At 42.4% G+C, this 27,305-nt stretch overlaps 5 protein-coding genes across 13 annotated transcripts in view; 2 read left to right on the top strand and 3 right to left on the bottom strand.

Annotated features, from left to right (window-relative positions):
- The window catches only part of LOC118415273 (neuronal cell adhesion molecule-like), a 101,532-nt gene extending 83,718 nt beyond the window's left edge, over positions 1-17,814 (bottom strand). For all 9 annotated transcript variants that reach the window (XM_035819731.1, XM_035819736.1, XM_035819737.1 and 6 more), the window contains exon 1: positions 17,697-17,814. The gene's annotated coding sequence lies outside the window, so the exon portion shown is untranslated. The remainder of the gene's footprint in view (positions 1-17,696) is intronic.
- On the top strand, positions 3,959-7,009 carry LOC118415276. Its single transcript, XM_035819745.1, has 3 exons — positions 3,959-4,487; positions 6,054-6,257; positions 6,828-7,009. The coding sequence occupies exons 1-3, from the start codon at positions 4,225-4,227 to the stop codon at positions 6,982-6,984; spliced, it is 624 nt and encodes a 207-aa protein (XP_035675638.1). The 5' UTR covers positions 3,959-4,224; the 3' UTR covers positions 6,985-7,009.
- On the bottom strand, positions 4,964-11,734 carry LOC118415275. Its single transcript, XM_035819744.1, has 9 exons — positions 11,189-11,734; positions 10,440-10,568; positions 10,117-10,207; positions 9,035-9,810; positions 8,576-8,759; positions 7,940-8,197; positions 7,645-7,816; positions 7,286-7,434; positions 4,964-5,994 (listed from the first exon to the last, which is right to left on the bottom strand). The coding sequence occupies exons 1-9, from the start codon at positions 11,543-11,545 to the stop codon at positions 5,816-5,818; spliced, it is 2,295 nt and encodes a 764-aa protein (XP_035675637.1). The 5' UTR covers positions 11,546-11,734; the 3' UTR covers positions 4,964-5,815.
- Positions 17,815-18,630: 816 nt separating the features above from the next.
- Positions 18,631-20,365, bottom strand: LOC118416832. Its single transcript, XM_035822101.1, has 2 exons — positions 20,226-20,365; positions 18,631-20,005 (listed from the first exon to the last, which is right to left on the bottom strand). Exon 2 carries the CDS (start codon positions 19,983-19,985, stop codon positions 19,509-19,511), a length of 477 nt encoding a protein of 158 aa, XP_035677994.1. The 5' UTR covers positions 19,986-20,005; positions 20,226-20,365; the 3' UTR covers positions 18,631-19,508.
- A 449-nt stretch (positions 20,366-20,814) lies between these two features.
- LOC118416831 lies at positions 20,815-22,436 on the top strand. The gene is made up of 2 exons (XM_035822099.1): positions 20,815-21,239; positions 21,700-22,436. The coding sequence occupies exons 1-2, from the start codon at positions 20,846-20,848 to the stop codon at positions 21,807-21,809; spliced, it is 504 nt and encodes a 167-aa protein (XP_035677992.1). The 5' UTR covers positions 20,815-20,845; the 3' UTR covers positions 21,810-22,436.
- The last annotated feature ends 4,869 nt before the right edge of the window (positions 22,437-27,305 follow it).

The raw sequence follows: 27,305 nt of genomic DNA, 5'->3' as shown, positions 1-27,305 counted from the left end.
TATCAGCAGGGCTCAAAATACCACCTGCATATGCAGGTTAGTGCAGGTAAACTTGGAGCTGCGCAGGTATTACTGGTGTCTGCATGCAACAACCCTGCACTGTTCCATGTACTGGGTTTTATACATAAATGTCCTAAATGTAGGTGTATATGGATTGTTATTAGCTGTCAGTAACCACCTAAGAAGTATAAAAGAAAAAATAGTAATGGTTCCTGAACAATTTTAGCATGATCCATAGCTCCTTAATTCAGGGTGGTGCAGGTAAATTTGTCTGGTGCAGGTAACTTTCAATGTTACCTGCACCAGTGCAGGTATGCAGAAACAAGTATTTCAAGCCCTGCTGGTCTTCTGGAAGTAGGAGCAGAGGAATTAGTAGTGTAGGTACATGTGTGGTGCATACTGATCGCAGCTATCAGGTATAATTGCATTGGGCAGTGCTGTTTGTGGGAAGGGAGAGGTGTGTCTTTCACTAGTTTCAGGAGACAGGATCGATATTACATACATTAGTCACGCCATTTACCATTTACAACAAGGAATAATGCATTAAAAAGTTTGATCCTGTACATCATTGCAGAAATGCAAAGGAGAGCAATCCATGTTAGTCAAATTTTGAGGAAACCTTTCAAGAACAGAAAAAAATCAAGTTTCCAGTCTATAGCTTTACTTTCTTGTCTAAATTATGAATTATATAATAAACAAAAATCAAACACAATAATGCAAGGTGCTATCTTCTACAGTGCTATTCCATTAAATAACTGGACATATAACCAGCATTTCCACAAACGAGTCCAACAAGAAGGAATGAAGTGCCTAAAAATTCTAGACAAAACGGTGAAAATAACTTATAAATCGATCCAGGGCAAGAAAAGAAGATACCCGAGCAGAAATATATGAAAGAAAGTTAAGAAATTAGGTTGGCTTTGAAATATGCTATCAAGAAGGGTGTTCAAAAGATTTATAACCATTCCTATCAAAAGGTTATAACACTTCTTGCTTGATCTTGATTTCCAACCGGTCTGAGAAAAAAAAGCCTCATTGAAGGAAGCAGTTGATAAGCCACTGCAGCTGTAGAGAAATGCTTTACATCAGAGAACATCAAAGGAATTTAATGCCTCTGGGCCATAAAATGTGAGAGCGCTCCCGCCGAAATGGTCCCACAGAACATCATTAGTAGTCTTATCACAGCTCAGCACTCACAGACCACTGCAGGAAAAACACATAAAAACGTCCTCACTTGTATCTCACATTCAGCTGTTATAAAAGACTGCGTCCTTTCAATTCAATGTAAAGATCCATCATACGGAGGTAATGCGCATAAGTGATAACATTTAGGAATTTTCTATTAGTCTATATTGTCTGCAACTTGATATTTACACCTTACATGTAAATTTACCTTTTTTCTTTAAAACTTTTTTCGCGGGGATTCAATTTCGCGGCAGCGGAAAAAGGACTGTTCACGGTGGTTTTAAGTTCGCGGTAGCACCATGCACTGTAGTCTCTTACTGCCATGGGAAAAAATGTTTGCAGTGGTTTTAAATCTGCAGTGAATTGGCAATGGGAAAACCGCGATCATAAAATCACCACGAAAGTTTCTGTATTTACAGTACCGCAAAGCACTGCCAGAACCCCCATGCAGACTCTCCAGTAACAGAAGCAGTAGACAACACTCCGTGTATTGAAGGATTAGTTCACATTTCCTCTGGTTTTAGACACTTCAAACTTGAGTCCATGATTTGTTTATGGTGAGAAGTAATCAACATGCTGAGATAAGGGACACAAAGGACCACAGCCACCCCCATGTGTACCCAAGCTTCCCTCTACAAACATCCACTCAATTAGTCAATACACTTACAAACAACCTCACTTCAGACAGTGGCTCTTTAGGACAGCTGGTAAGTAATGAGTGTGTCAAACGTGTAAACTGCTACTACTCTAAACTACAATGGTATATTATAGACTTTACATTGAGTTTGAGTTTATTTACATCCTCTGATCCCTCTATCTGTATCCGAATCATACATAACACAACACTCCAATGGCTCTAGGTTCATTGATCATGACCATGTCATTCATTTGACCATGTCAAATGCACAAACCACAACTGTAAACTACAATAGAGTATCATAAACTTTACATTGTTTATTTACATCCACTTTTCCATGTACCCAAATAAACTAGAGGAAAACACACTTCGATGGCTCTTTAGAACGGACTATAACTAATTAATGAGGGTGACAAAGGCACAAACAGTAGAGGAGGCAAAACTGTTACACTTTCCTATGCAGGCAGTTAGGAAAAATGTAATGATTTTGTATCCCAACATCTGCTTGGAGATTCTCAAATAACAGCCTGGATGCCAGACCCCCAATCTCAATAACTGTTCAAAGACAATAGTGTATTTATCAGAGTTTTACTCAGGAGGCCTGTTGTAGAATTTCATTGGGCCATGTTGGCCCTAGGGCTCAGAGTTGGATTGTTTAGGAAAAGGTTAGGATCCAGGATAGAGCTGGACGATAGCGAATGACCCAGGAAAAATGTGTATGGCCCTGGAAGGTAGCAATCTATCCCATCCAAGCCATAACTGCCACCATTATGACACGCTGACTGACAAGAATAACAACCTCGGCACATTTCTGTAACCACAGGCAGGACTTGGACATCATAACATGCCATTACTGGTGTCTGGGAATGTTCAAATGGACTGTGAGAATCTCAATTGGTATAAATGCACATGGAAAACTGTTTGACACCACTGTTCATTAGTTAGACACCAGTATTCAGAATTTGAAATGAAGTACCAGGACATACAATTTAACAAGTTACCCATAGTTTACTGAATTAACCCTAGTTTTTCCAAATCAAAAAATAACTTTTAACCTAGAAAGGCAACATTTTTTTAAAAAAATGCAGGATGTGGGCGAAGGGAAAAGAAAGCAAAAATAGCAAGAAAAGAAGCAACAATAAAGGCAACATTTTCGCGAAAATGCAGCAAAAAGAAAAAAAAAATTAAAAAACATTATCTGTCCACGGATTCGATCCCGGAGCGTTGGTTTACCACGCGTGAATAATACCACTGAGCCAGTGCAACAACATGTTACAAGCACACGTTTTAACAGGTATACAAATGTATTGCGTTGCGTGAACACGTCCGTTCACCGTTGAATTTGCAAGATTCCAAGGTCCAATTTTCTGAAGATAACGTTTTTGTGTGAAAATTTATCAATCTCGTTCATTCCATGGCGGGCAACTTCTTCCTTGAGCGCCTGTTTGGTCGTCTCAGCTGCGAAAGTATTGTCAAACTGCATGCCGAATGCCATTTTGTGTCCTGTGCGTTGATTGGTTCAGTTCTGCGTACACCCGAGACAGTCCGCGACTTTGTCCCAATCAAAAAGCTGGAAACGCGGAGTATATGTTGACAGCTTCCATTTTTTCTGAGTTCTGATTGGTTATTATCAAAATCGATGCCGATTGTGTTCTGTCCCTTGATAGGTTCACCTCTGACGTAAAACCGAGAAAGTGCGACTGTAAGCCAATCCAAAAGCTTGAAACGTGGAGTGCATGTTTACAGCTTCCATTTTTCTGATTTCCGGTTGGAATATCTGTAGAGAATACTAAATGTGTGGCTTCGCCCACATAATCAGTTGTACTCATCATTTCATTCTTCTAGCCTAACTTATACTGGATATAGTTTTTTCACGCATACATGTACATTTATAGAATGTAAGTTTGCTCAGTGCAAGGCCATTGACCACTTCTAGGCAAGTGAACTACGCTCATTGTAGTAGTATCTCTTTTCCCTAAGTCAGAAACATTGAGCTTTTGCAAGTTTGACTAGCATTTTTTACAATTTTTCATTCTAGAGCTTGGAAAAAACTCTAAGACTGCAATCAAGTTGAAGTGGTGTTTTCTTCAGAGTTTCTCAGTGAACCAATCAATTCCATTGTTTTGGCCTGTTAAAGTGCATAAGACACCTCCATTAATAGTCGAAAAGCCTGTGAATATCAAAAATGTACACACAATAAAATACTTTGAAGTTAATTGTAAACCCCATGATTGCGGAATAAAGTTTTGATGACCTTTCAAAGTGTGGTTTTCCCGAGGGGCCAGGCCAAGCCCGGCGACCGTCTCAGAAATAAGTCACGTGGCGCCGTGACGTAAACAGTAGAACGCATGCGTACCGCCCGCTCGTCTGCACAACCAGCAAACCAGTAAACAACCGGACTGATGGATCACGAAGAGAAATTTCAGCACTCTGACTCCAGTGACTCCAGTGATGAGTTTCAGGAACCCTTCGGTCCAGATCATGATCAGTTTCTAGCGGACATTGTCACTGTTGAGCCGTATAGGTACGAACCCTACCTGGACGATCCGCCAGCGGAGGAGCCGAGCTCCGGCAGTGACGAAGACCTTGGCGCTGGCGCTGCCGGTTTTCAACATGGGGGCGCTGAAGCAGGGATCCCGCGAGACATACAAAATGTCGAATCATGGTAAGAACGGCTTTCATGTTATTCCTGTGGTTTATATCTCTATTTTTTAGCATGGACATAGAATAGACAACATAAAAGTAGGCTGTAGAGAGAGCATATTTTTACGTTAGACTCTTAGAGGTCATGGTGTCGTGAAAAAAAAGATGGCGGCCAAATTGTTTTCTTGGCCGCCGCGCTATGTTTCATTTGTTCGTGGACAGACTTCTACGTTTGAAACATAACAAACAATTGGAGTGTGTGCGTGAACGATGGAAAAAATAACATTAAACCTAATATAGTTTACTTTGCCGTCGATTTTCTTACTTCAAGTCCAAATTTTACGTGATTACGTCCGTGTGTGTGAGATCGTATCTCCCCTATAGTACGGGTGCCCTCGGCTCAAAACTTCGCCGCTACATATCAGGTCACGTCTTATACCGTCAAATATGTGTTCTCTAAGAGTAATCCAAATCCAACATAGAGGTTGTAATGTTTTGAAGAGACGAGGATTTTCACTTGGTATTTTGTTTTGGTGATATTCTTTTTTTTTTCATATTAGATAAGTTGCCAAAAATCACATGAGCAGTGTTTCCACGTTTTCATAGGTTTCTTGACTGTAGTTGCACAACAACTTTTCAATACCATCATTTTATACAACTTGTGTGGTCTCAAAAACAGCTTGTGTTTATTACAGATACTGACCAGATAGCATTTCTTTGCAAGCTTAGCTATTACTAATATTAATCACTGCCTGCTAGTAAGAAAACTTCATCATCAAGCTATTAGTGCAAGTCAGTCATCCTTGGCTTAGCCTTAGGTGAAACATATTATAATAGTCAAACCTTGCAACAATATTTAAAACGTGAGAAGTTTTGAGGTCAAGATAGACACTAGTCCTTTTCTATACCAACAATTGCTAGTAATTCGTCAAGAAGTACAAAATGAACTAGTATCACTTTTGACACAGAGATAGTGACAGCCATTTTTGGTTGTTCCAGGAAAAGGCAACCTAACACCATCTGCCAGCCATCCATAACTAGGATGAAACATGAAAAAAAAATGAAAAAAAGGTTTCAGACAGGTGTCATCTAGTAAACATATCTCAATGTTCCAGACATCACTGCATCTTTGCAGCAAAACATGTCATGTGTCTTTATCAATATCCTCGGCCGACACATATAAAAGTACAGTGAAAATCAGTGAAGAAGCACATTGATATTGTGCTAAGTACAAAATGAACCAGTATGATTTTTGACACAGACATACTGACAGCCATTTTTGGTTGTTTAAGGAAAAACCTATCTAGCACTCTCTGCATGCCAGTCATCCTAAGCTACGATGAAACACTACTAGTACTGCAAATTGTTTGCAGCAAAACGTGTTGTGTGTCTCCTGACTGCGTCTGCCTTGTTTGGCCTGTCACAGGCAGCGCTGAGCGGCTCTGGAATCTGTTGTTCCAGGACGTCACCATCGAAGTCCTCTCCACCACACATACGCTTCACCAGACCCACCAGCTCCATGACGTAACCTGATAAAGACCAAGTTTAAATGAAATCAATTAACGTTATGTTGCATATTTACTACTAGGTGTACTTGCGGACTCTGTGAAGTGATGCCTACACTCACTGAGAGCATTTGCTGTCATGAGCAAGACAGAGTGTCTGAAAAAAGAGACGGCCTGCAGTGTATCGTTCAGCACCCCGGCTTTGAGCCCGTGTGCTTGAATGAATATGGTCTGGAGGTGGCACACATCAACTACCAGGACCAATATGGAGAGAATCTTGGAAATGAGTAAGTATAAAGTAGTTTGGGGCAGGAAATATTCTCAATTTATTTGTAAATATGACTAAGAACACAAGATTGGACAAGTTTTCTAAAATTCACCAGTCCTATTGCTAATCAGGCAACTATATAAAAAAAAAATTACTTGCTCGAACCAATTTTCCACTTGTCCAAAATTCAATCGTCACTTTTATATGCATTTCCCCTCCCTGCAATATGAATATGAATATGAATGAGTTTATTGCTCAACAATCGCACAGGGTACAATGTATGGCAAACAATAACAACTAATAGCTATACAGACAATAGTACTAAGAGGCTACATACAAAACAATAGCAAAACACTATCGATAACAGTACAGTTATGTAGGAGTAATCTGGTCTCGCATTTGGAATACATTATGAAGAAACTGACCTACGTAGACGGATATATGAGTTGAACATGAGAGCAATATATTGAAAATATCGTTTTCTGCACCAGTAAGAGAGATGTGTGTTTTGGTTCTAATATTCTTAAAGTTAAACAATGGAGTTCTGATTATTGCCTGTATCATTACAAATGCTTGTCTCCTGTTTCAGGTGGAAGAGATACACAGCATACAGGCAGTTTGTCCGGTGGTGCTACGGGCACTTGGGCAAGGAGATCAGAGTCCCTCTGCCAGCGTGTGTTGTGTCTACCATTAGGAGGGCATTTTCCTCTCCTAACTACACCGGGTTCATGGAAAACCGTGAATGAGCAATTAAACAAACTGTTGAACTGACTTATTATGCCTGTATTAGTGAAGCCCACACACAATTTGTTCTTAATTACTATTTTTGAATGACTGGTATTTTATTTTTGACATCCATCTGCATATCTAAGTCATATGATTTAAGTGTTTAAGGCTGTCAGTGTACTTGATAATCTATGAATCCTATGTACATTCCAGTATGTGCAGCTATTGATTTTGAAAAATGAATATAGATTATTTTAAAAAAACTGTTAAACTGATGAACTGTCAAAACGTAGAAGCATGCAAAAAGATTGAATAGTTTACCAAAAGTTGGTTGCTCTAGCACTCTCCTAACAATGTGCCCGCCCTGCTTGTACTTGGGGAAGTGGATGCTGAAGATGCCGTCTCCATCCCTGGTCCGTGCCTGCGCCCTGTGCGCGTTCTCGTTGAAATGTAATGCCGCCAGGATTACCCTGAAATGAGACCACAAACAGTGTAATCATTCTACAATAAAGCTACCCACATGTAAATACTAAGTATTACTGCATTTGGCCCAGAAACAAGAACAGTAAGAATTATTGGGAAAATTATTCGCATTAAATTGACCGCTGCTTATTTCACATAAAAACTTGCTTATAAACAGGGGAACTTTTATATCTTTAAGAAGATTACGGTTCGATTACCTGTTCTCCATCCCTTGGTACGAGTAGTGGTACATTTTGGGCGCAAAATGTAGAATGAGACTATGGAAGGCCTCGAGATATGACGTCTGGTAGGATGGCGAAAGGCGTTTCAAGGCCTTGCATAGTTGCTTGTTGCAGACGATCTTCTCCAGTTCCACAGAGACCTTCGTATCTGGAAAACATGTGCCTGTGTACTTAGTTCCTGCAAATGAATAAAGCAAACACAAAACTATATCTCATAAACCTTAGCTAAATACTATAACTACAGGGTACTATAAAAATAGTTTATACTTACGAAAAGAGAGCCATGGCTTGCGCCGTTCTCTTCCCCTCAGTCGCCCGTGTGCGCACCTTGGGAACAGCCCGCCAAAGCCCCTGTGCCGATTGTGAATGTGCTGAAGCACAGACTTCCACTTCTCGACAATGAGGTCACCGTTGCCAGGAGGTGTAGACGTCACAGCCCAATAAAGGTGGTTGATGATACTGGCAATCCATACCTTGAGGTCTTCACAGCCTTTCGTCTTACTCAGCTTCTTCAGCTTCTTCTTGATGCCTGAATAAACAAGTGTAAATGAAACGTGTCACTGACAAAAAACAACGGATCTTGTTTGAAACGTCTGACCGTTTCCAAAATCAAATCCAGTTGCTTGAGTAATTGCTTTTTGGCGTATCTTATTGCCTAGATGTCTAATCTTCATCGACGTGCAAAATGATTTTTTTTCTTCAATTTTTATCATATATTACTTTAATATAACACGAGAACCAGGAGTTTCACTTGAATACTTAAACTGACTTAAAAGAAAGGGGAAAAACAAAACAAAAACTCTTTTAAATCGAGGAAAGCTGTTAAATCATAATTGGTGTATAAAGAAATATCCTCTCCTAAATATAGTAGTAAAGCAGTAAATATGTATGAATAGGTTAGGCTTACTTTTGGCAACATGCCAGACATCAAAGAGGTGCTGGATGTTGGGATGCTGCTCACGGATCATCTTGTTTATTCCTGCATGTCGATCAGTGACCAATGTGCCTATTTCTGCATACTCCTGGATTTTTTGCAGGGAGCGCTGAAGACCTTCCTTTTCCATGGCGTTGGAGCTGTCTACCTCGTTGCTCTGTAACACATATTGCTTGTGATGTTGACTACTGTAACATGGAAGATGGCAATTGAAACCCACTACAGCACAATATACAACTGAAGAAGGGAGGGGGGCATGATAACACTGGAACATTTCTTTACAAGTTAATATACATGATGAGTTGTCACCTCAAATATTGATATCATATAGACACAGATTATCTTTGGATCAAGCGTTAGTGTTCCTTATGAAACAGCATGACAGATGGTTTACTTTTTACAAGTAAGAGACAGTGTTAGAGTACAATTTACCTGCACTAGCTGCACGTCTATCACAGCTGTCTGCTTCAGCTCCATCATTGTATAAGTTCCATATTTCGCAGAGTGTCCTGGGCTATCCGCGCGGCCATCCCCACCACAAACAATGGGCTCTTGCTCGGCTTGCAGGACTGTCAGCATCCAGAACTGCCGCTCCCTCCACAGCGTACGGATGGCCCTGAACAGGATGTTTTCTTGATGGCGGAAGAATGACCGGGTTGACATAACGGCCACGCCCATGTGTGACAAGACTCTAAGCACCTTGGTCACACTGGCTCCAGCGAACAGTATAGCAGATGACAGCAAAATGTTCCCCGCGGCAGTCCTGCCATAGGAAGGCTGGCTCCTCCATGTATCTTCATAGCTGCAATCTCTGCACAGGAATGTCACCAGCAGGTGAGTCCCGACTTCCTTGCAGTGCCAAATCAGCTTCCTAGAGGGACACGCTGGACAGCAACACCACGTGGAGAACAGCTGCACCAAACATGTCCAGAACACCATGAAGATGCGTGTGTCCGGCAGGGTATCTGACGTGGCCTCGGGGATTGGCACCTCCTCGGGTGGGTCCTCCTCATCATCCGATATCTCCATAGGCTCGTAGTCTGGATCGTTCTCGTACGCTGCATCCTCCACCGGCTCTGAAACTTCAGACATGGCATCTAACTCCTGCAACCGGTTGTTGTATGTGATCTGTGTCTGGGTGGAGATGGTCTTCACTGAAGGCTTGTTCTGTATGCCAATAGTTGTAACAGTAGGCTTGATCTGCACACCTGTGTTAATACAATATAGCAAAAAACATCCCAGAGTGAAAGATGCCCTGTGTAACAATGCAGGTTTGTACATATAACTTCTGTGTATAGCATCTGAGAAAAAAATGTTTGTCTAAAATACTTGTTTTGGGCTACATTTTACTGCAGATATATTATACATCAATACTGTAACTCTTTGTAAGGAATGATAATCCTTATTGATATATATACATAATGAAAGGAAGTGGTCCAATGACATTTTTGTGGATACAAGAAAACTTTAAAATGCAAGTGGGGAGCTGAAAGCTGATAATGAGGATAAAATACCTTTACAAGTCCCCACTCGCAGTCTGGCCTGCACAGCCCGTGATTTCATGTCTGGCTGGACTTGTATCCCCTGGTTTTCTGTTGGAGTCACCTATACATAAAAGAATGCAAAATATATATACAATACCTTATTATATTATATCATACAACCAATATTTTACTACAGTAGCAAAAAGATGGAAAATGAAAAAAAAATTCAAAACATGTCACATTCACAAAGCAAACAGAATGACTGGCTGCCATGACACTATCTCGATTCATGTGATTTTAAGAAATAAATCTGCTCTACCAAACTTACATACAGATCTATTGTCAATACTTACATCAACAGGTGGACCATCATCATCATCATCAACAGGTGGACCACTGGCAGTTGACACCGCAGTAGCACAGATGTCATGATCAGATCCTCCCTCTTCTACAGGCTCAGCAGATAGACATTCTCGGAGTATCTAATAACAATAAAAAGATAGCCTTTCATTATTTACTATACACTTACATGCCCTGAATAAATACAACTTTCCTATTATTCTAGTACTTTATAGCCTCTGCTCACAGAAATGTAGTACATGTTATAACCATAGAATATAAGCAGCTGATGACTACTATTTATAAATACAGCATATATTGTGTTTTGTTGTATGACATTATCTTGGCTACTGGCAAGTGTTACCTCTGTTATGTGATGTTTATGTTCATGAGTTTTGTACATAAATTTTTTTTCCAAATACCATGCCTTGTTGACCAAATAATATTTATTTGACAAAAGATATAATTCATAAGTCATAATTTCTTACAAAAAATACATTCACTGCTGATGAAAATAAACACGACAACTTCTTTCTGTAACCGCGGCCTTCTACAATTTGCCGACCTACCTTTTCCTGACGATATTCCTACCACGCGGCAAGGCACAGCATTTTTTAAAAAGATTTCTTGTTTAAACTACCAAGAAGAAACAAACGAACAAACAAACGAAAATTTCCGAAACTATAACCCCTGTAAATGCTGCCCTGTTAATGTTATATCCCAACGAGATAAAACAGAAGACAACTCAAAATATCATATTTACCTCCTGGTGACGCCTTTTGGCTACAGCCTGTGATTCCCTACGCTTCGGCTCGGCCGGGCCTCGGGGAAAGATGGTTGGAATTTTACCGGGCAGCACCTCCCTACGGTGCTTCGCATTGAACCCAAACGATCTCTTCAAATCCTGGGCAGGGTCGAAACAGTCCTCTGTAAAATGGTCGGAACACAGCCGAGAGGTCGGGCTCGGCGTCCATTCCCTCCCCTCCCGATCAGGGCCTCTTGTCCGCCGTACGTTCTGCACCCACTTCTCGCGAACTTTCTCGTCGTTTGGAAACTTGTGAAGACTTATCGAAGAGGACGTGTAGTTCGAACAATACGCTGCGACACACCGTGTAGGCATGTTGACAAACCAAGGGCGTTATATATAACGTCCTTGGACAAACTAAATCCCTCAGAAATAGCCGGAGTCTTCCTGAGGACAGTGTTTACTAACAATCAAAATGGCGCCGGGGAATCCCTCGAATCCCCCGCGTTCTTCTACTGCTTACGTCATTCCCGGTTGAGGCGCGCCCAGAGGCGCGTCGTTCTATCTATCGGTAGCCTCGTGACGCGAAGATCAAATTTCGTTTTTAACAGGCGAACAGTGTTTACCTCTCAATTATGTGTATATCGATTGTATAGTGATACCTTTGTTTGATTTAGTCCCATAATGATGCACTGGGGTGTCTTATACACTTTAAGGAGGATGTTGATGTCTGTAACAGTCTGTTACCTCACACAAACCGATCGGTCCTGCTGCATGTGTTTCCAGTTTTCTAAACATGCCAGCCCCTGGTAATCTGTCCTCCATCTGAGGGAGAATGGATCACTCAAGGCTGGACAAATCACCCAATGGAAAAATGATCAACAAGGATGTGGCTGAAATAACAATCGACCAATAGCTAGGAATGAAGAGTGGCATTCCATCCTGAACAAAGACAGTAATTTTGTTTTGCCAAAACATTGTGGTATTGCTGTTATTCGGAATGTTCATTTTTCAATACAGCTTCCGCAAAATGTTGTTCCTTCAAAAGATTCAGGAAAATCAACCCTAATAAAAAGTGTCAGTAAACTATTCCCAATCAGCATAGCATAGCATAGAATAGCACAGATAGAGTTTGGATAAGAAGCATAATGCATATGAGACCTTTATTTTTCAATCTTCTGCAAAATTAACAATAATGTTACAGTGAATCTCTTGAAAACAAATATGGAATGTCATCATTTGAAATTCCCAGTGCTATCATCCACAACATGAAGTTTGGAATGCCAATGTATACATTGAAGCAGAGCACAGACTTAGGTCCAGAATGTCAGAAAAGGGGTGAAGAGTTTGCCCTTTCAAGTATGCATCCACATTTCAAGACAACCCAAGCTAAATACTTATGTTGGCCAAGGAAAGAAAGGATCCTCCCACATTTAAAACAAGACTGGACAAACAGATGGAAGGACATTCAGTGTGACTGATACAGTGATATATACCCACACAGACCTGGTCAGTACTAGTGTGGGTTGTCAGTGAGACTTAAATTCACTCTACAAGTTATGCTAGTTCACCTTTATCTGCAGGCCAACCTATATCAGTAAGTTGTTCTTAAAAACAATGTTTTTAGGGATATCAAGTCAATGGATGGTCACCGTTCTTTTTTTCAAACTACAATATCTTAATTCCAACTTTATAGCATTGATATTGTGCTGCAATATCTTATTGCTTTATTGTAATGCTATTTGAAACCATTGTTCGTCGACTTGATACCCCTAAACAACAGATACAGGTAAACAAACGTTACATGAATACCTCAGTGCCTTGTCTCCAGCTAGATTTAAACAGATGTGCAGTGTACGTCAATGTCACTCCATGCAAATCCACATGGCCAACAGGCTGTGTAAGCAAAAGGGGGCTCCTGGAATCGTGTTGACATTCCAAACACCAAATGCCTGCATAAGACTGTAGTATGCCTCCACAGCAGTCCTTTTGTGGCTGGAAAAACGGCAGAACTTTCCCAAATAGGGTGGAAATATATCGCCAGAGAAAGATCCGAGTGACAATGACAAACTGTTCATCTCCAAGCAGATGTTTGGTGGAAAGATGTAAAGTTTCCCCATGGCTATCAGCCAATCAGACAAACCAACAACTTCTTCAAAAATAAGAAACTACCTGGTAGGCATTCTTAAGGGTCTGTGTCCCAATGACATGCTGAATTCAGAAATACAAAAATGAAGGAAGGCAATTACCTGCAATCACCAAAAATTTGGTCACATCGCTGAGAATTACGTGAATAAAATGACTTTCCCTTCGAACTAATGGAAATCAAAATAGGCTGCCTTTACATCGTAGAGAAGGGACATGAAGACCTTTATTCCTTGACTGGCATTTGACATTCACCCTTCCTTTTCAGCCACTTATGGAGTCTGGTAGAAATTGACTGCTTTGGACAAAAGTTTACTTCAAATAGTTACCTTTTTGCAAACATTACATTGTGACAAACTGTTACAGTTTCTGTAACGACATTGTAACAAAATGTTGCAATTCCGCCTGAGTTACTTTAAATACCCATGAAAGCCTGAGTATGGACAGTTGGGTTTAAAAACACCTGCACTGACCCAAGAAGGGGCGAGCCACAATGCCTGCAGGCCTGCTAGCACAGTTTACCCAACATGTAGGGAGTCAAAAGGAACACTCATGCGAATCCATGCTCTCTGTCTCATACATGGGTGGCAAAAATGGTTGCCAAAATATTTACTCCCTGGTTTATCAACACAGGCTCCACTGGTAAACACCTCCGGCAAACAGTTCAAAACAAACCGCCAGTCTACGAATGCAAGATGCATTTCCAAGATTTCTGCAGTTGTTTGTTTGCCATGAGGCACAAACATAGGGAGATATCATCATTATCAATGGTACTATCTTCTATCCAATTGGTGTAACAGTATACGAGTATAGTATAACCCATGATGATAGTGAAGCTACAGAAATTTTTTCATTGCATTTCAATTTGTGCAATGATTGATACTGTCCCTAAAACTAGTTCTTTGAAATGGCCATTGACTAGTTGGACAGACCTAGCTGGATGTCTCTCACAGCTGAAACGGAAAATAAATACACTGAAGACAAACTCAGTTGGTAACCCACAAAGCAGAGCTTTGGTGTTATAGAAGAAATTTGGAGAGGAGGGTAGACAAAACGAAGTGTCCATCTGTGTCTTCAAGGTTTAGAATCAAAGCTTGGACATTTTTTTTTTTTTTTTAACACCCAACTTACACAGATAAATCCTTGTAAAGCATTATGTACTGTGCAGAAGACGGCAGACCACAAAGTACCGGTATCATAGCAAAGATTGGCCTGAGCGGATTGTAACAATAAACTGTCCTTCTGTGACTTGAAAAAGCATTAGCCAGATTTGTAAAACTTACCTACATGTAAGTACTAAACTACAGTAAGTACAACTACAGTGTAATACACTCATCTGACTGGCATCCAACTTTGATAAATCCAACTGATACTCTAACCTAAGCAAGTTTGTTACAGTTGACAGCATTTATAGTATTAGTATTACTGACATCATTGGTAGAGATAAGGCCAACTTCAAGTAAGGCAGAGAAAAAACTAATTTGACTGATACCCAACTTTGATAAATCCGGTAAAATAGGTGCAATGCGGACAGCATGACACACTGCAGATCTCTTTATAGGATTGGCACCATAGCAAAGACTCAGTCCCTGGGGACTTTAATTTGGTTATTCCCTGCCAATATCTCAATATCTCATCCCCTCTCTGACTGCTGTCCTGCTAGTACTCTGGACTTCAATGGGTGGAATCTCCCTAACGGAGCTGGAGGGAGGCCAAGAAAAACATCCTCCATAGACTGGACTGGTAATTCAATTTGTGCGCTGTGGCGCGGCGCAGAGCGCAAACTTGTTTCCGGTAGTGCGTACCTGTATTGTATAGTCTTGCGAATGATACAATAAGTGGACTGTCCACTGCTGTATACTTTCTTCACACTGATCTTACAGTTGGGGGAACACAGCAACAAGACAAGACTGCAAAGGATCTGTGAAGTTTTATACTACAATGCTTATACTACATAAATCTAGTAGGCACTACTGTATTGTATATTCAAACGTCCATAAAACAGACCATCTATTGGTAAAAGTGAACCATAGTGCATTCTAATATTAATAATATTCCAGCACAAAATTCATAATGTTGTTTGACAAGTAAAACAAGTAAAAGTGTCAAATGTCATACTGAATATTACATCAGCCAAACACCACAAAAAGTGTCATTAACCCTCAAACACCCGAGTGGGGTCCGTTTGGACCCCAGGCGTACATTTTGCAGTGCCATTTGAACATTTTTAATCTGAAGAAAAATTCCTTCTGTGACTTTGTCAGCCAACATCTTCTATACCTTCTCCTAAGTTTTTATGAAGATTGGTACAATACTGTGGAAGCTATAAAGAAAGTCCGTGATCAGTCCGTCTGGGGTCCAAACGGACCCCAGCCAAAAAGTGCAGGTTTTGAAACAAACTTTTGAGTCTAACTTTCTAACTATTTATCGTATCACCACCAAACTTTCAGAGCATAATAAACATGTAAAACTAAATCCTCATGAAAACTTGTGTGTCATCATCATATAATATGACGACATTATGACGTCATTAAGCTAATAAGGGCGGCCATCTTGGATTTTGACTAATGACGTCATGAAATTAGCATAAATTATAAATTTTGAATCATGAAAATAGCATTGAATTTCATAGAATTTTATTGTTGTTAGAAAACAAGCATTGTTTACCAAGAAAACCTTGTTTAAATCGAAATTGGCAAATTTTGACCAAAATATGCCTGTCATAATTCGGTTGCCATGGCAACCCCAAATAATGATAAATTTACTTTATTGACAAAAAAATTTTGCTAACAATATTTTGTGATATATAACCAAGTTTCGTAGCTTTAGCACTAGCCGTTCATGAGTTATGCGACATAAAGGTTACTGAGGGCCTCAAAATTCCCCTCTCTGGTCAGAATAGGTTTAGTGCAAAAGATGGTCCTTCTGATCTTTTGCATAAATTATGATAATGAGGTGGAATTAGCAACACCTTAACATGTCAAACTATTCCTCTTATATTGACGAAGCAATGTATGTACAATGATCACCGATAGGAATTGGAACTGAGATTTTATGAACAAAACATTTTGGGGTCCGTTAGGACCCCACTCGGTCATTTTAGTCGCAAAAAAAGGTCGGGTGCTTGAGGGTTAAGTTCACAAAAACAATCAATCATACAAATGACGCATCACATCACCACAGCAAGACACCAGACACAACAATTACATATGTGATATTGATCGGCATCCTAATATTGGTTCAACATCCACTAATGGAGTTTTGAACATGAATATTGCCCACGCACACATGTGCAGTACGTCATGCAAAATCTATTCCCCGGTCCCTTGACAATGGCCAACCCCAGCGCCCTACTAAAAATAGCTCCAGGGCACAATAAATCATGACTATAGGACAGGATTCAAAATGTATCAGGAAAGTGCAGGAAAAGATAGTCGCGATGACACCGTTACCGTGGCAACCACATCCAAGAGTGCAATCAAATCTCTGATGTAAAACTCAAAACATCCCTTCTGCCTTGTTCTCTTGACCTTTACACACACAGAAATGCATAGCATACATAATATATTACGGCAGCATGCATGCACATGCTACTGGATACAATATATTCCTCTTATTCCGATTTGGTGATAAAAATGTTTGGGGTCATGTAAGAGCAGCTACAATAGGCCCATGCAAGATATCACAATGGCATCGTCTATGCGGAACTGAAGCACGCCGTTTAGCCCAGTTGTTTCCCACCGCAGCTGTTGTGTTCAATTTTACACGGGGCCCCACCTCCCTATACTGTACCGTATATCTGTACCGCACATGCCGTCATTCCGACACTACACACGCCCGCCCACATTTCCAGATTTGAATTTACTGGAAAACTAGATCACCAGGAATCAGAAAAAAACGAACAAAACTAGTTATAAAACGAATGTACGAAATGTTTTCGGTATCACAACGGTAAAACACCCATCACGGAGTCATTTGCCCCAGGGATTTCGGTCCTGGGGACACAAATTTGTCGTCTGTCCGGCGACATTTCCCTCACAAAAGCTCGGACCGTTAGCTCTTGGAAAACAAAACAAGACAACACGGCGTTTTCTCTGGCAGACAAAATCTAACCATGTACACACATCTATCGGGAGAACTGGTGTTTTCGTATATTTCTTTATCGAAGAGTCCATCTCGGCGACAAATTTGTGAGAGCCGCAGAGGGAAATCGACACCACACACACCCTCCTCCTCCTCCATGATGGAAACTTGAAGCGGCGCTCGACGCGCTGCACCACATTTTTCCGCACTATCGGAAGCCGTCCGGACGTTGTACAGCACCGGGCTTTGCTTCCGATATTACCATCTAGCGGACAGCATTGAGAAAAATTAGACTCACCTTCTGAAAACGGTTGCAAATTGCAGAAAACAATCCGAGACGCCGGGCCGGTCGTCAGCTTAGCAGACCGCTACCATTTGACAGCGCTAGCGCCGTGTATATAGTAGATCACGTGACGTCGAACAAGATACTTTGCATAATTTATCGGTCACTTTCACTTGCAAGCCTGACGTGTGACGTACGTTCGGGGAAAGTGAAATGTGGATCTTCAAGCAGATGTATGGTTTCGACTTTTTCCAGTACGTGGTTTTGTAGTATTTCGAACAGCATTGAAGTGCGTGTAGTTCTTTGGCTTGTTTGTGTACACGTTTCTATAGCGCTTAGTAGATCTTTTATCAGGACATTTTATGTGTTCAAATGTGACAAAATGCAAAATGGCAATTTTTTTTAGTCAAACATTTAAACAATAAGAACAGAAGAAGAGGAAGAAGAAACAATAACACAATATGACAAAGAGGTAGCGCACTCGAGTACAAGACTTATTTTAATGGCAATTTGACAGGGACATGTCTACGTCTACATGTCTTGAATGAATGAATGGATGTGTAACGTTACTGGTGTAGTACTGTGTAGGTAAGTTATGCTAGTCCAATTGTCAAAGCGTATGGATTTTTTCAGTGCTACTATCTAATGTCTAAAGTGAGGGAATCTGCGTTCTTTATAGCTAAATACGATATTTCTAGTCTCTACCACACTCCCACCTGGGCGAATATGGTAATTGGGGACTTTGGCCAAGTTAGGAATAAAAGCCAAGTAGGAGTTTATTGGCATAGGAGTGTTGGCCTGGCCGGGGAGTCTGGTAGGGACTAGGATATTTCTATCATTGTCATACTTAGTACAATCTATGACGAAGTGCACTTAATATTCTCCCGTATTTGAGGTGCAAAATTAATGAACATGTACATATCTACTTAACTTGTAAAATCAAGCAAACAAATACATCAAATACTCCATACGAAGATACACAATATATTTGTCTTCGATATGTCTTCTGTTGGTCCGGCTGAAGTTAACAAATATTACCATTACTAAACACGCCAGACAGAATTTCATCAATGCTAGCTTCCAAGTGGGAAACAGTACCGAAAACAAACTGTTTTTGACAACGACAGTTTCATATGTTTGGATGCGTAGGCTGGAGTTTCACTTGCACCCGATAGGGGGCGCTGAGGGGCTACAATGTTCACATACAAGACGTTGTGGCATTGAGAATGTAGACTGTCCAACGTATGATATGATACAGGCTGACAAAATTTTTTTCCATGTAAAACCGACGCAATATTACCAAATACAATGACATTTTTTCAATATGACATTACCACGCCCTGTACATATGTACACCTGGTGTATTAAATGAACCGTTCCTCTCCCACTTCCTCTACCTGACGTGAAATGGACTGCCCCTCTCCCAACCCCTAACGTACACCTGAGTTGGATGGTCCTCTCTCTCCCCTCACATAAAGTTTGCGTGAGATGAGTTTTGCGGTCCCTTTTCTTCCTACAAATCTAAAGCCTAGATTATAAACCATCTGTCGGTCAATGTATTATAGACTGGGACAAGTTCAAAGTCTTCAAACAGTTTAAAATGCTCACAAAACGCAACAGTATCATTCATAGGTGTAAGCGTTTCTTGAACAACGGACAGACCTTAAATCGATTGTGGGTCTACTGCTGCTTGCCGTCACCATTAGAACTAGTTAACATGCTTGTCTTGTTGCGTCGACGACTGTTAGACATCCAGATGATAAGATATGCCAAAAAGAAATGCTCAAGCAACTAGATATGGCTTGTCTTATTGTTGTTGTTTTGTTTTTAAACATGGGTGCATTTTGTTACTTCCGATGTAATGTCCTTGATAGACTTAATAGTATCAGAATTCCCCTTTTCGATTCTGTCGCTTCGGCTGTAAGTGTTCTCTTCGTACGACTTTTCCTCGATCAGTCTGGAGCCGAGCCGCAGACTGATCGCGCGTTTCAGGGCGGCTCGTCGGTCGTTCAGTCGGTACACCGACCTCGCCAGGGCCACGAAGCGTTCTCCGAAGTCTCGGCGGGACTCGTGCCGGCGAAGTTCCGTCTCCACCGTCCAAAGGTTGTTGTTGACCTCCGTCAGTGGCGCGAACTCTTCCAGCGTCTCCATGGCGACGTGACCGTGTTCGGACCATGATGTCATCAGCGCCGACAGGTTTCTCTCGGCCTCGGAGGCTTGTTGCGGGTCGCTGAGTCGTTTGGTCGAGATGCGCAAAATGATCGCCCTGTCCACGACTTCACCGAGAGCTTGCTCCACTTCCATGAGCTTTGAATCTGGCGCACCTAAACGACATTCCAAAACACAACAAGAGGGTTATAATCCGTGGCATCTTAGGGCAGGAAGCATCTTAGGGCGGCCCCCGTTATTTAATATTTATATGACTGCTAGTCACTCCATTCGTATCCACTTGTTTATATATAAAATTTATGACAGTATCGTTAACGTCATACATGTACGCTGTGCTTTTGTTGTCTCAAGATAGATTTCTGTATTCAAACTCACCTGTAAACAGTCAGACACAGTGTTGGTTGCACGACGTCAAGGGTAAGTGAAGAGTAAGCGACTGTGACGAAGGTTGTAGGTGGGACCACGGGCTTAAAGCAAGGACGACAGGCTTCAACAAAACAACGTTAACATGTACAGAGTTGTTCTACAGACACCAAAAGAAGTGCGAACAACCAACGGCATACAATGTGTCATTGGAGCAACTATTGGTTCACACGCCTGATATCATCATCTGACGACGTCTTAGGTTGCTAAACCGGATTTTTTGGGTCAAAGGTTTTGTTATTCACAGGTACACAGACACATCTTAACTTGAATAATTTATACTATGTCGTGCCATTGGGGCTGTCGGACAAAACGTTAAGCGTCACTTGCTAACCCCTGCTGTCATTGATGAGTGTCATTAGTGTCATTAAGTTATTTGTAACAAGGCGTGGCTCTTCTCAAACAAGCAAGAGGTCAACGCCCCCTCTAACCGGACTGCAACTCCGACAAGCACCGGGCAAGCCTGAGTTGATGAAGGGGAGCCAGTTTGGGACTCGAACTCGCAACCTTGCTATTCAAGGCAGCAGAAGGATTGCTGAAACTTCTTGTTGAAGACCGTGCGACACTACATCATGAAAATCAAGCTCTCATTCGGTGAAATCGTTGACAAAGCCAGCATCTTGCAAATCAAGGCGGAACGGATATACGACCCCGACAAGGTCGCGAATGTGAAGAGAGAGCTCGAGGCGCTTACTCAGACTTGGTCCGAGCACGGACTGGTCGATATGGAGACCGTCGAGGAGTGGGCGCCCCTGCTGGAGGTCAACCGGGCGATGTGGTCCGTGGAGGAAGACCTGCGCGCCCACGAGTCGAGGGGAGACTTCGGTGACCGGTTCGTCTCTTTGGCGCGGGCGGTCTATCGTCTCAACGATCACCGAACTGCGCTGAAACGCGCGGCTAGTCTTCGCCTGGGCCCTGGGATCAATCCAAATAGATCAGTGCCCGATTATAACACTACAAAACAAGGTGAGTCACTTTATGCTTGGTTTGGCCTTTTAATGAGCCCCGTCGAGCAACTTGATGTCTTGCTCTGTCGACGACAGATTATGAACCCAAAATTGTATAGGGATTTCACGTGCACAGTGAGCTCTCGTTGCCCTTTGTTACCGAGTGACAAAAATGTTGAATATAGTTAAAGGTGTTTGGTTTAGGGAAATAATATTGCTTGAGGCTTTAGTAATTCTGAGGCACCCCAAAGGCCAAGGCTATAATCATAACTTTATTGCAAATGCATGCCCGAAGGTTAATTGTAAGTATACACGGGAATACAATACTGATAAAAATAACAATTTGGTAAATACAGTTACGAAACAAACGTAAAGAGAAATGTAAGTCGCCATATAGTGCCACTACATGATATGTAATTGTAACCTGTTTTTTTTTTCCTTTTTTATAACGCACTGAGTGTATCTTTTTTTGTTCTAAGTGCTTACCGAGCTTGGTCTATCCGACGTGACGGGGTCACCAATGGAAATCTCCAGGAAATGCGAACTGAGTGGGAGGAGGTATGAGAGAGTCTCTCACCTGATGGACTGATCGTACAACCCTTTCCACAAGAAACGTTAAGGATCTTTTCAAATTGCCACTTGTGTGGTGGTTTGTACATGGCAACGAATGCGTTGGACAAGTTTTGCCTACCACCTTGGTGGATATTTGTTGGGCTACTAAATCCAGAGAACTTTAGAAGAACTATATTGGCGGCAATTGTTACAGGTACAACGTATGGTAACTTGTACTAGCTTTCAACGAAGTCAAATCCAACAATAGATGCACATTATAGTTGATTAGACATTTATCTTATAAGCTGCATTACTTTTCTCTTGCCTGGAGAATGTTCATACAATTCGCCCTCGGGCATGATTTTACAAAAGAAATTCAAACATATTGATAACAGTATGCTGCTTAAAAAAGTCTGGCATGGTCTCACTTTTGCAAGCCGTTGTACATAATTTGACCAACATATAGATATATGAATTACAATTAACATGCTTAACATACTTAAGGTTTCTTAATAAATGAATGAACAGACAGTAGACTCAAACGCTCTACCCAGATGTTTATTCACGATGTCCATCATGATGTCGCAATACATAATGTCATTGTATCATAGCCAAATCTCTTTAAGGAACACGTCATTTGGACTCATCTTAAAATGAATATATACATTCATATACAAATAAATGTCCCCAGCCACCCTTAAGAGCACGCCTTCCGCGCTTATTATAATTAGTCACAATAATCTACAAAAGAACCACAGTACATTTGTTGTATTACATGACTGTCTACTTTTACAACTACTAATTACGTTGTCACTGGAATCCTCGTTGGCATTAGATACATCCTAAATATTGATTTTTCAGCATTCAACTAAATTTAGTTATAAAACAAATACTAGTACTTGCAGATAACCTGACTTGTGTGCAAAATATACTAGTGGCGGTTTCTCTTCTGATATTCAGACGATGTTGGTAGATCCTATATATGTACAATATCTTGAACGACATCTCCATCGATTATCCTCCGTCAAAAAAGTATTAAAGAAGAAAATTGGTCCTCACTTTTCCAACTTGACCTCAGGTAACATGTCTAACACAGAAGTAATGTGCAGATATTCTGACGTACAAATATTGCTCAAATTGACAAATATTGCTCAAATTGACAAATATTGCTCAAATTAACAAATATTGCTCAAATTGGTCTTCATCAATGAAAAATACATATCGTCTGAGTTCTTTGTTAAGTGTCTATTTCTTTCATGAGATAGATACAAAGAGTTAAAAAATACAATAGTGGTGTAGTGCACGTGTGTCTTAACTGCTAGGTGCTAGGCCCATAACCAAGAGGTCCTTGGTTCGAATCCTGACATGCTACCGATCTTAAACAGCCAGTTTGGGAAAGGCACTTAACATGACTTTCCTCACTCCACCCAAGTGTCAAAATGGGTACCTGGCTATGAAAAGGGGGGGGGGGGAAAGGGGGTTAAGAGGCGTCCTAGACACAATAGATAACAATCCACTTCCCCTACAGCCTTAAATGGAACTACCTTTATCTTTACTTTCAGATACAAAAAGTATCACCGATTTAATTAGCATCTTTTTTTACAACCACAATCCAACTCTATACAAATTCCACATGGCATTCTACTTTTTAATGAGCATTAGTGTCCGTCCCTGTGGTTTTACCATCATATTTTGTCAGAATCATTTCAATTTTGTCATTGGACCTCCTTGTATCTCATTTTCATTTTCATACAAATGTTCATCATCGTATGTGTCCGGATCTTCATTAGCTTTGACCTCTTTGAATGTTCGGTCTTGCTTTTGGCGAGGCCCGTCTTCGGGGTTCCATCCGTCCGGCGGTGTCCACGTGTACCTCCGTCCTTCGGTCTGGTCACCGCCAAGGTCTTCGTTTGGTTGAAAAGTTACGGCATTGTCTTCACAGTCTGTGTGAGTCTTTGTGAAGCCTTTCTTTGTGTTACTCTCCTGAATTACGTCGATTTCATCCTCTCTAGTTCCCTGGTCAGATGGGATGACACTTATTGGCTGTTTTTTAGCCTCATTCTCATTCTCGTAAATGTTTTCAGCTTCCAAATCGCCGTGGGCTTTTGCATCTTTCGCTGTCAACGTTTGGGTTTGCTGCGGTCCATGTAGAGCGTCCCAGCCTTCCGGCTTCGTCCATGTGTACCGTCTGCCGGACGCCTCGTCGCTTTCGACATCGTCTGTTCTTACAGGAGTCGTTACGTAGTCATTTGAATTGTCTCCTGGACTCTGCGATGAGGTTTCTCGTGACTCATCCGTTTTCAGCTTCGCGATGTCGTCTTCTGCCATGTTCTGCTCAAACTGACTGGTTATCATCCCTACTTCCTTATCATTTTCGTATGGGTGTTCACCATCGGCTGTATCTGGATCGCCATGGTTTGTTGCATCCGACGTCGACGACTGGTGCATCTCTTCCTCAGTATTCTGACCATCTGTTGTCTTTTCACCCAGTGCGTCTTCGCTATCGAAATCGTCGTCTGTCATAGCAGGTGTCACATAGTCACATATGCTGTCTCTTTGACTCGTTGAGACTCTTTTGGTTTGATTCATCCTTTCGTATGTATCTGTTTTCGTCTGATTTATGTTGATTTCGTCGTTGCCCAGGGCAGACTGAGCGGAGCACTGCGAATCTCCTTTTCCCTCATGTTCATTTTTATAGACGAGTCCATTGTCGCGAGTGTCGTCTTTGGTTGTTGCGTCTTCAGCTGTCAATGTTTGGTTTGGAGATTCCTGATCACCAACATTCTTGCCATTTTGCCATTTTGGAACTGGTGCCTCGTCCCTGTTAGAATCGTCGCCACGTGCTACATGGTCCACACAGTCAGCTATGCTGTCTCTTCCACATGGTGTCGCTGGGACGCTTTCCTGCGAATCGATCCTATCGTCTTTATCCTCTTTCTTTCGAATTATGTTGATTACTTCTTCGTTAGTGCTTTGAGCCGACTGAGTTGAGTGTGATATTGTCTTATTTCCAAAAGGTTGTTCAGAGTCATCGTCGGGGATCGTATCATCAGCTATCAGGTTTTCGTTGGGAGGCGACCCATCTCCGGTGTTCCACCCATCTGGTTTGGCCCAGGTGTGCTCAAGACCTGGCGCCTCGTCGCCGTCGGAATCTACGTCTATTGTAGTATAATTCAGACCGTTTCTGCTTTCCTTGTTTTCACGACTTTTTGAGAGACTTTCCTGGGAACCATTGCTATCGTCGTCTCTTTTCGTTCGAACTATATCAACACCGTCTTTGTTGCTGGTCTGGTCCTGGTCAGGCTGAATAACACTTGTCGAATGCTCTGTTGCCTCGTTTGTACTTTCATAAAGATGCTCAGTATCAACGATGTCTGTGTCGTCATTGGTTTTTGCGCAATCCTCCGTCAGACATTGGCTCTTGAGAGTCGCGTCCCCAGCCGCGGAGTTCCCGCCATCCGGCCCGACAGGTGTGCAGCTTTCGGATTCGTCGTCTATCGCGGCATACGTCACGTTGTCAGCATCGCCATCACCGTCCATGCCTCTCAGGCTCTTCGGTAAGGTTTCCACTGGATCGACGCCAGTGGTTTCGTACAGCGTGGTCTCGGTCAAGTTGAAGTCCTTCTCAGCGCCGATTACATTCTCAGGGTGCCTAGCTTCGTCATTCTCCTGAAGGTCTTCAGTGTCTAACGCAGTCGGGTCGTCTGTGGTTCCTGCATTTTCCACTGTAGGCGCCTCCCTTTCTGCATTGTCGTCGTCTATGAAGGCGTAAATTAAGTCATCACCGCCGTCAAAGTAGCCTGTTAGCCATTCGGTAGGTGGCGCTATTGCCTGGTCTTCCTTCGCGTCATCTCCCATGCGGCTGGAGGGTGTAGGAGACGCATTTGCGCCATGCATCCCATAAAACGGCTCGTCCTGGCCTGCTTGTCCATCATCTCCTGACTGTCGTGCGTCTGTAGGAATCATTTCATAATGGTTCGATGCTTCTGCTCCATGCATTTCATAAAATGGTTCGCTGTTGCTGGATTTTCCGCCCTCTCCAGACATTGATTCTTCTCGGATAGAGCTCAGTTTGGACAATGCTTTTCTTGCACGCTCTCCTTTGCTGTTTGCCCCCCTCTCTTCGGTCATCTCATAGAACGGCGTTTCTGTTGCCTCCTTTCTCTTTGGTCGAGCGGGCGTGCCTTGGAAGTAATGCACCATGTAAGGCCTAATCACCGATGCGCGGTTGTCTTGTGCGACACAGGCAGACTGCCGACCGGAGGTACCGTCTGTGCCACCGCGTTTAGCGTACAGGGCCGCCCTCTTCCTCTTCACCCAACAGACAAAAAGTCCAGCTGCACCGATTACGACGGCACAGAAGACTCCAACGGCTATAACAACAACCTGTTGTTGGTTCCCATCTTGTTTCACCCGTGACTTCGTCCCTGTGTTGTTTTGCGCACCAGTACCCAGAGTGTTCATTCCTATCGACGCTTCTGTGGTTCCGTCAGAGCTGTCGAACGTTTTCCCTTCAGGCGGCGACACATAGTCAAAGGGGAATGCTGCTGAGTTCCAACCCGCTGCAGCCAAGTTGCTCGCAGTCTGGTTAAAGAGCGACACGGACAGCTTGGCGGACTTCCTCTTGCCCGCAGACGCTGCCGTACAGCTATACGTACCGACCGACTCAGACGTGAAGTTGTGAAGAGTCAGGACAACGTCGGTCCTGCCCAAGTAGCTCACACGGTGTTTCACTGTCCTGCTAGCAAAAGGGTATTGAAACCCTTCTGGTTTGATGGTATGTGTGAAGAAGATCGTGATCTCAACCGGCTGCGTCGCCGTTATAACCTCTGGGTTGTCCCCGAGTTCGAAAGCTCGAGAGAACGCAGCCCCTCCTGGTAGGGTCACCCTCACAAGAGGCGCTACTTCCCAGTACACTTGGCACTCGAGGTTGACGTCTTGCCCTTCCTGAAACAGACGCGAAGCCAGTGTCTTATTTCTATACCGCTCTGTCGGTCTCGCCATCGAGGGCTTGACGATGAAAGTCTTGCCCGAGTCGTCCTGAATGCTTAATTCGTTTCCGTCTGTCCCGACGTCGAAGACCACAGCAGGCCTGGGGCAGATGACCATGTTCATGGTAACGCTGGAGACGGCTTGATGTTGGAGATGTGCCGGGTACATGCACGTCAGCTGGTCGTAGTCGCGGATAATATCGCGAAGGTTTCTTTTGCGGAAGAACTCGAGGGCACAGGTGCATCTCAACGGGTTGTTGTCTAGTTCCACGGACCATGTCCGGGCCTCCCACGCGTAGATCTTGTTTCCGCTCAGAAACAGAGTCCTCAATCTTTCAAGTCCATTGAACCACTCTTCTCGGATGAAGGTGAGCTTGTTGTTTGCCAGGTGTAGGTCGTACACGCCACTAAGACCCATGAAACCATCCTCCTCGATTCGAGTGATTGCGTTTGAACACAAATCAACAGAATGGACGGACGAAAGCCCAAAGAAGTAACCCTTGCGAATCGTGGTGAGGGCATTCCCGCTCATAAGAAGTGTC

Source organism: Branchiostoma floridae, chromosome 5 (genome assembly GCF_000003815.2).
Source record: "Branchiostoma floridae strain S238N-H82 chromosome 5, Bfl_VNyyK, whole genome shotgun sequence".
Classification (NCBI taxonomy): Eukaryota; Metazoa; Chordata; class Leptocardii; order Amphioxiformes; family Branchiostomatidae; genus Branchiostoma; species Branchiostoma floridae.
The sequence above is the reverse complement of the archived record's forward strand: the minus strand, read 5'-3'. Positions and strand labels throughout refer to the sequence as shown.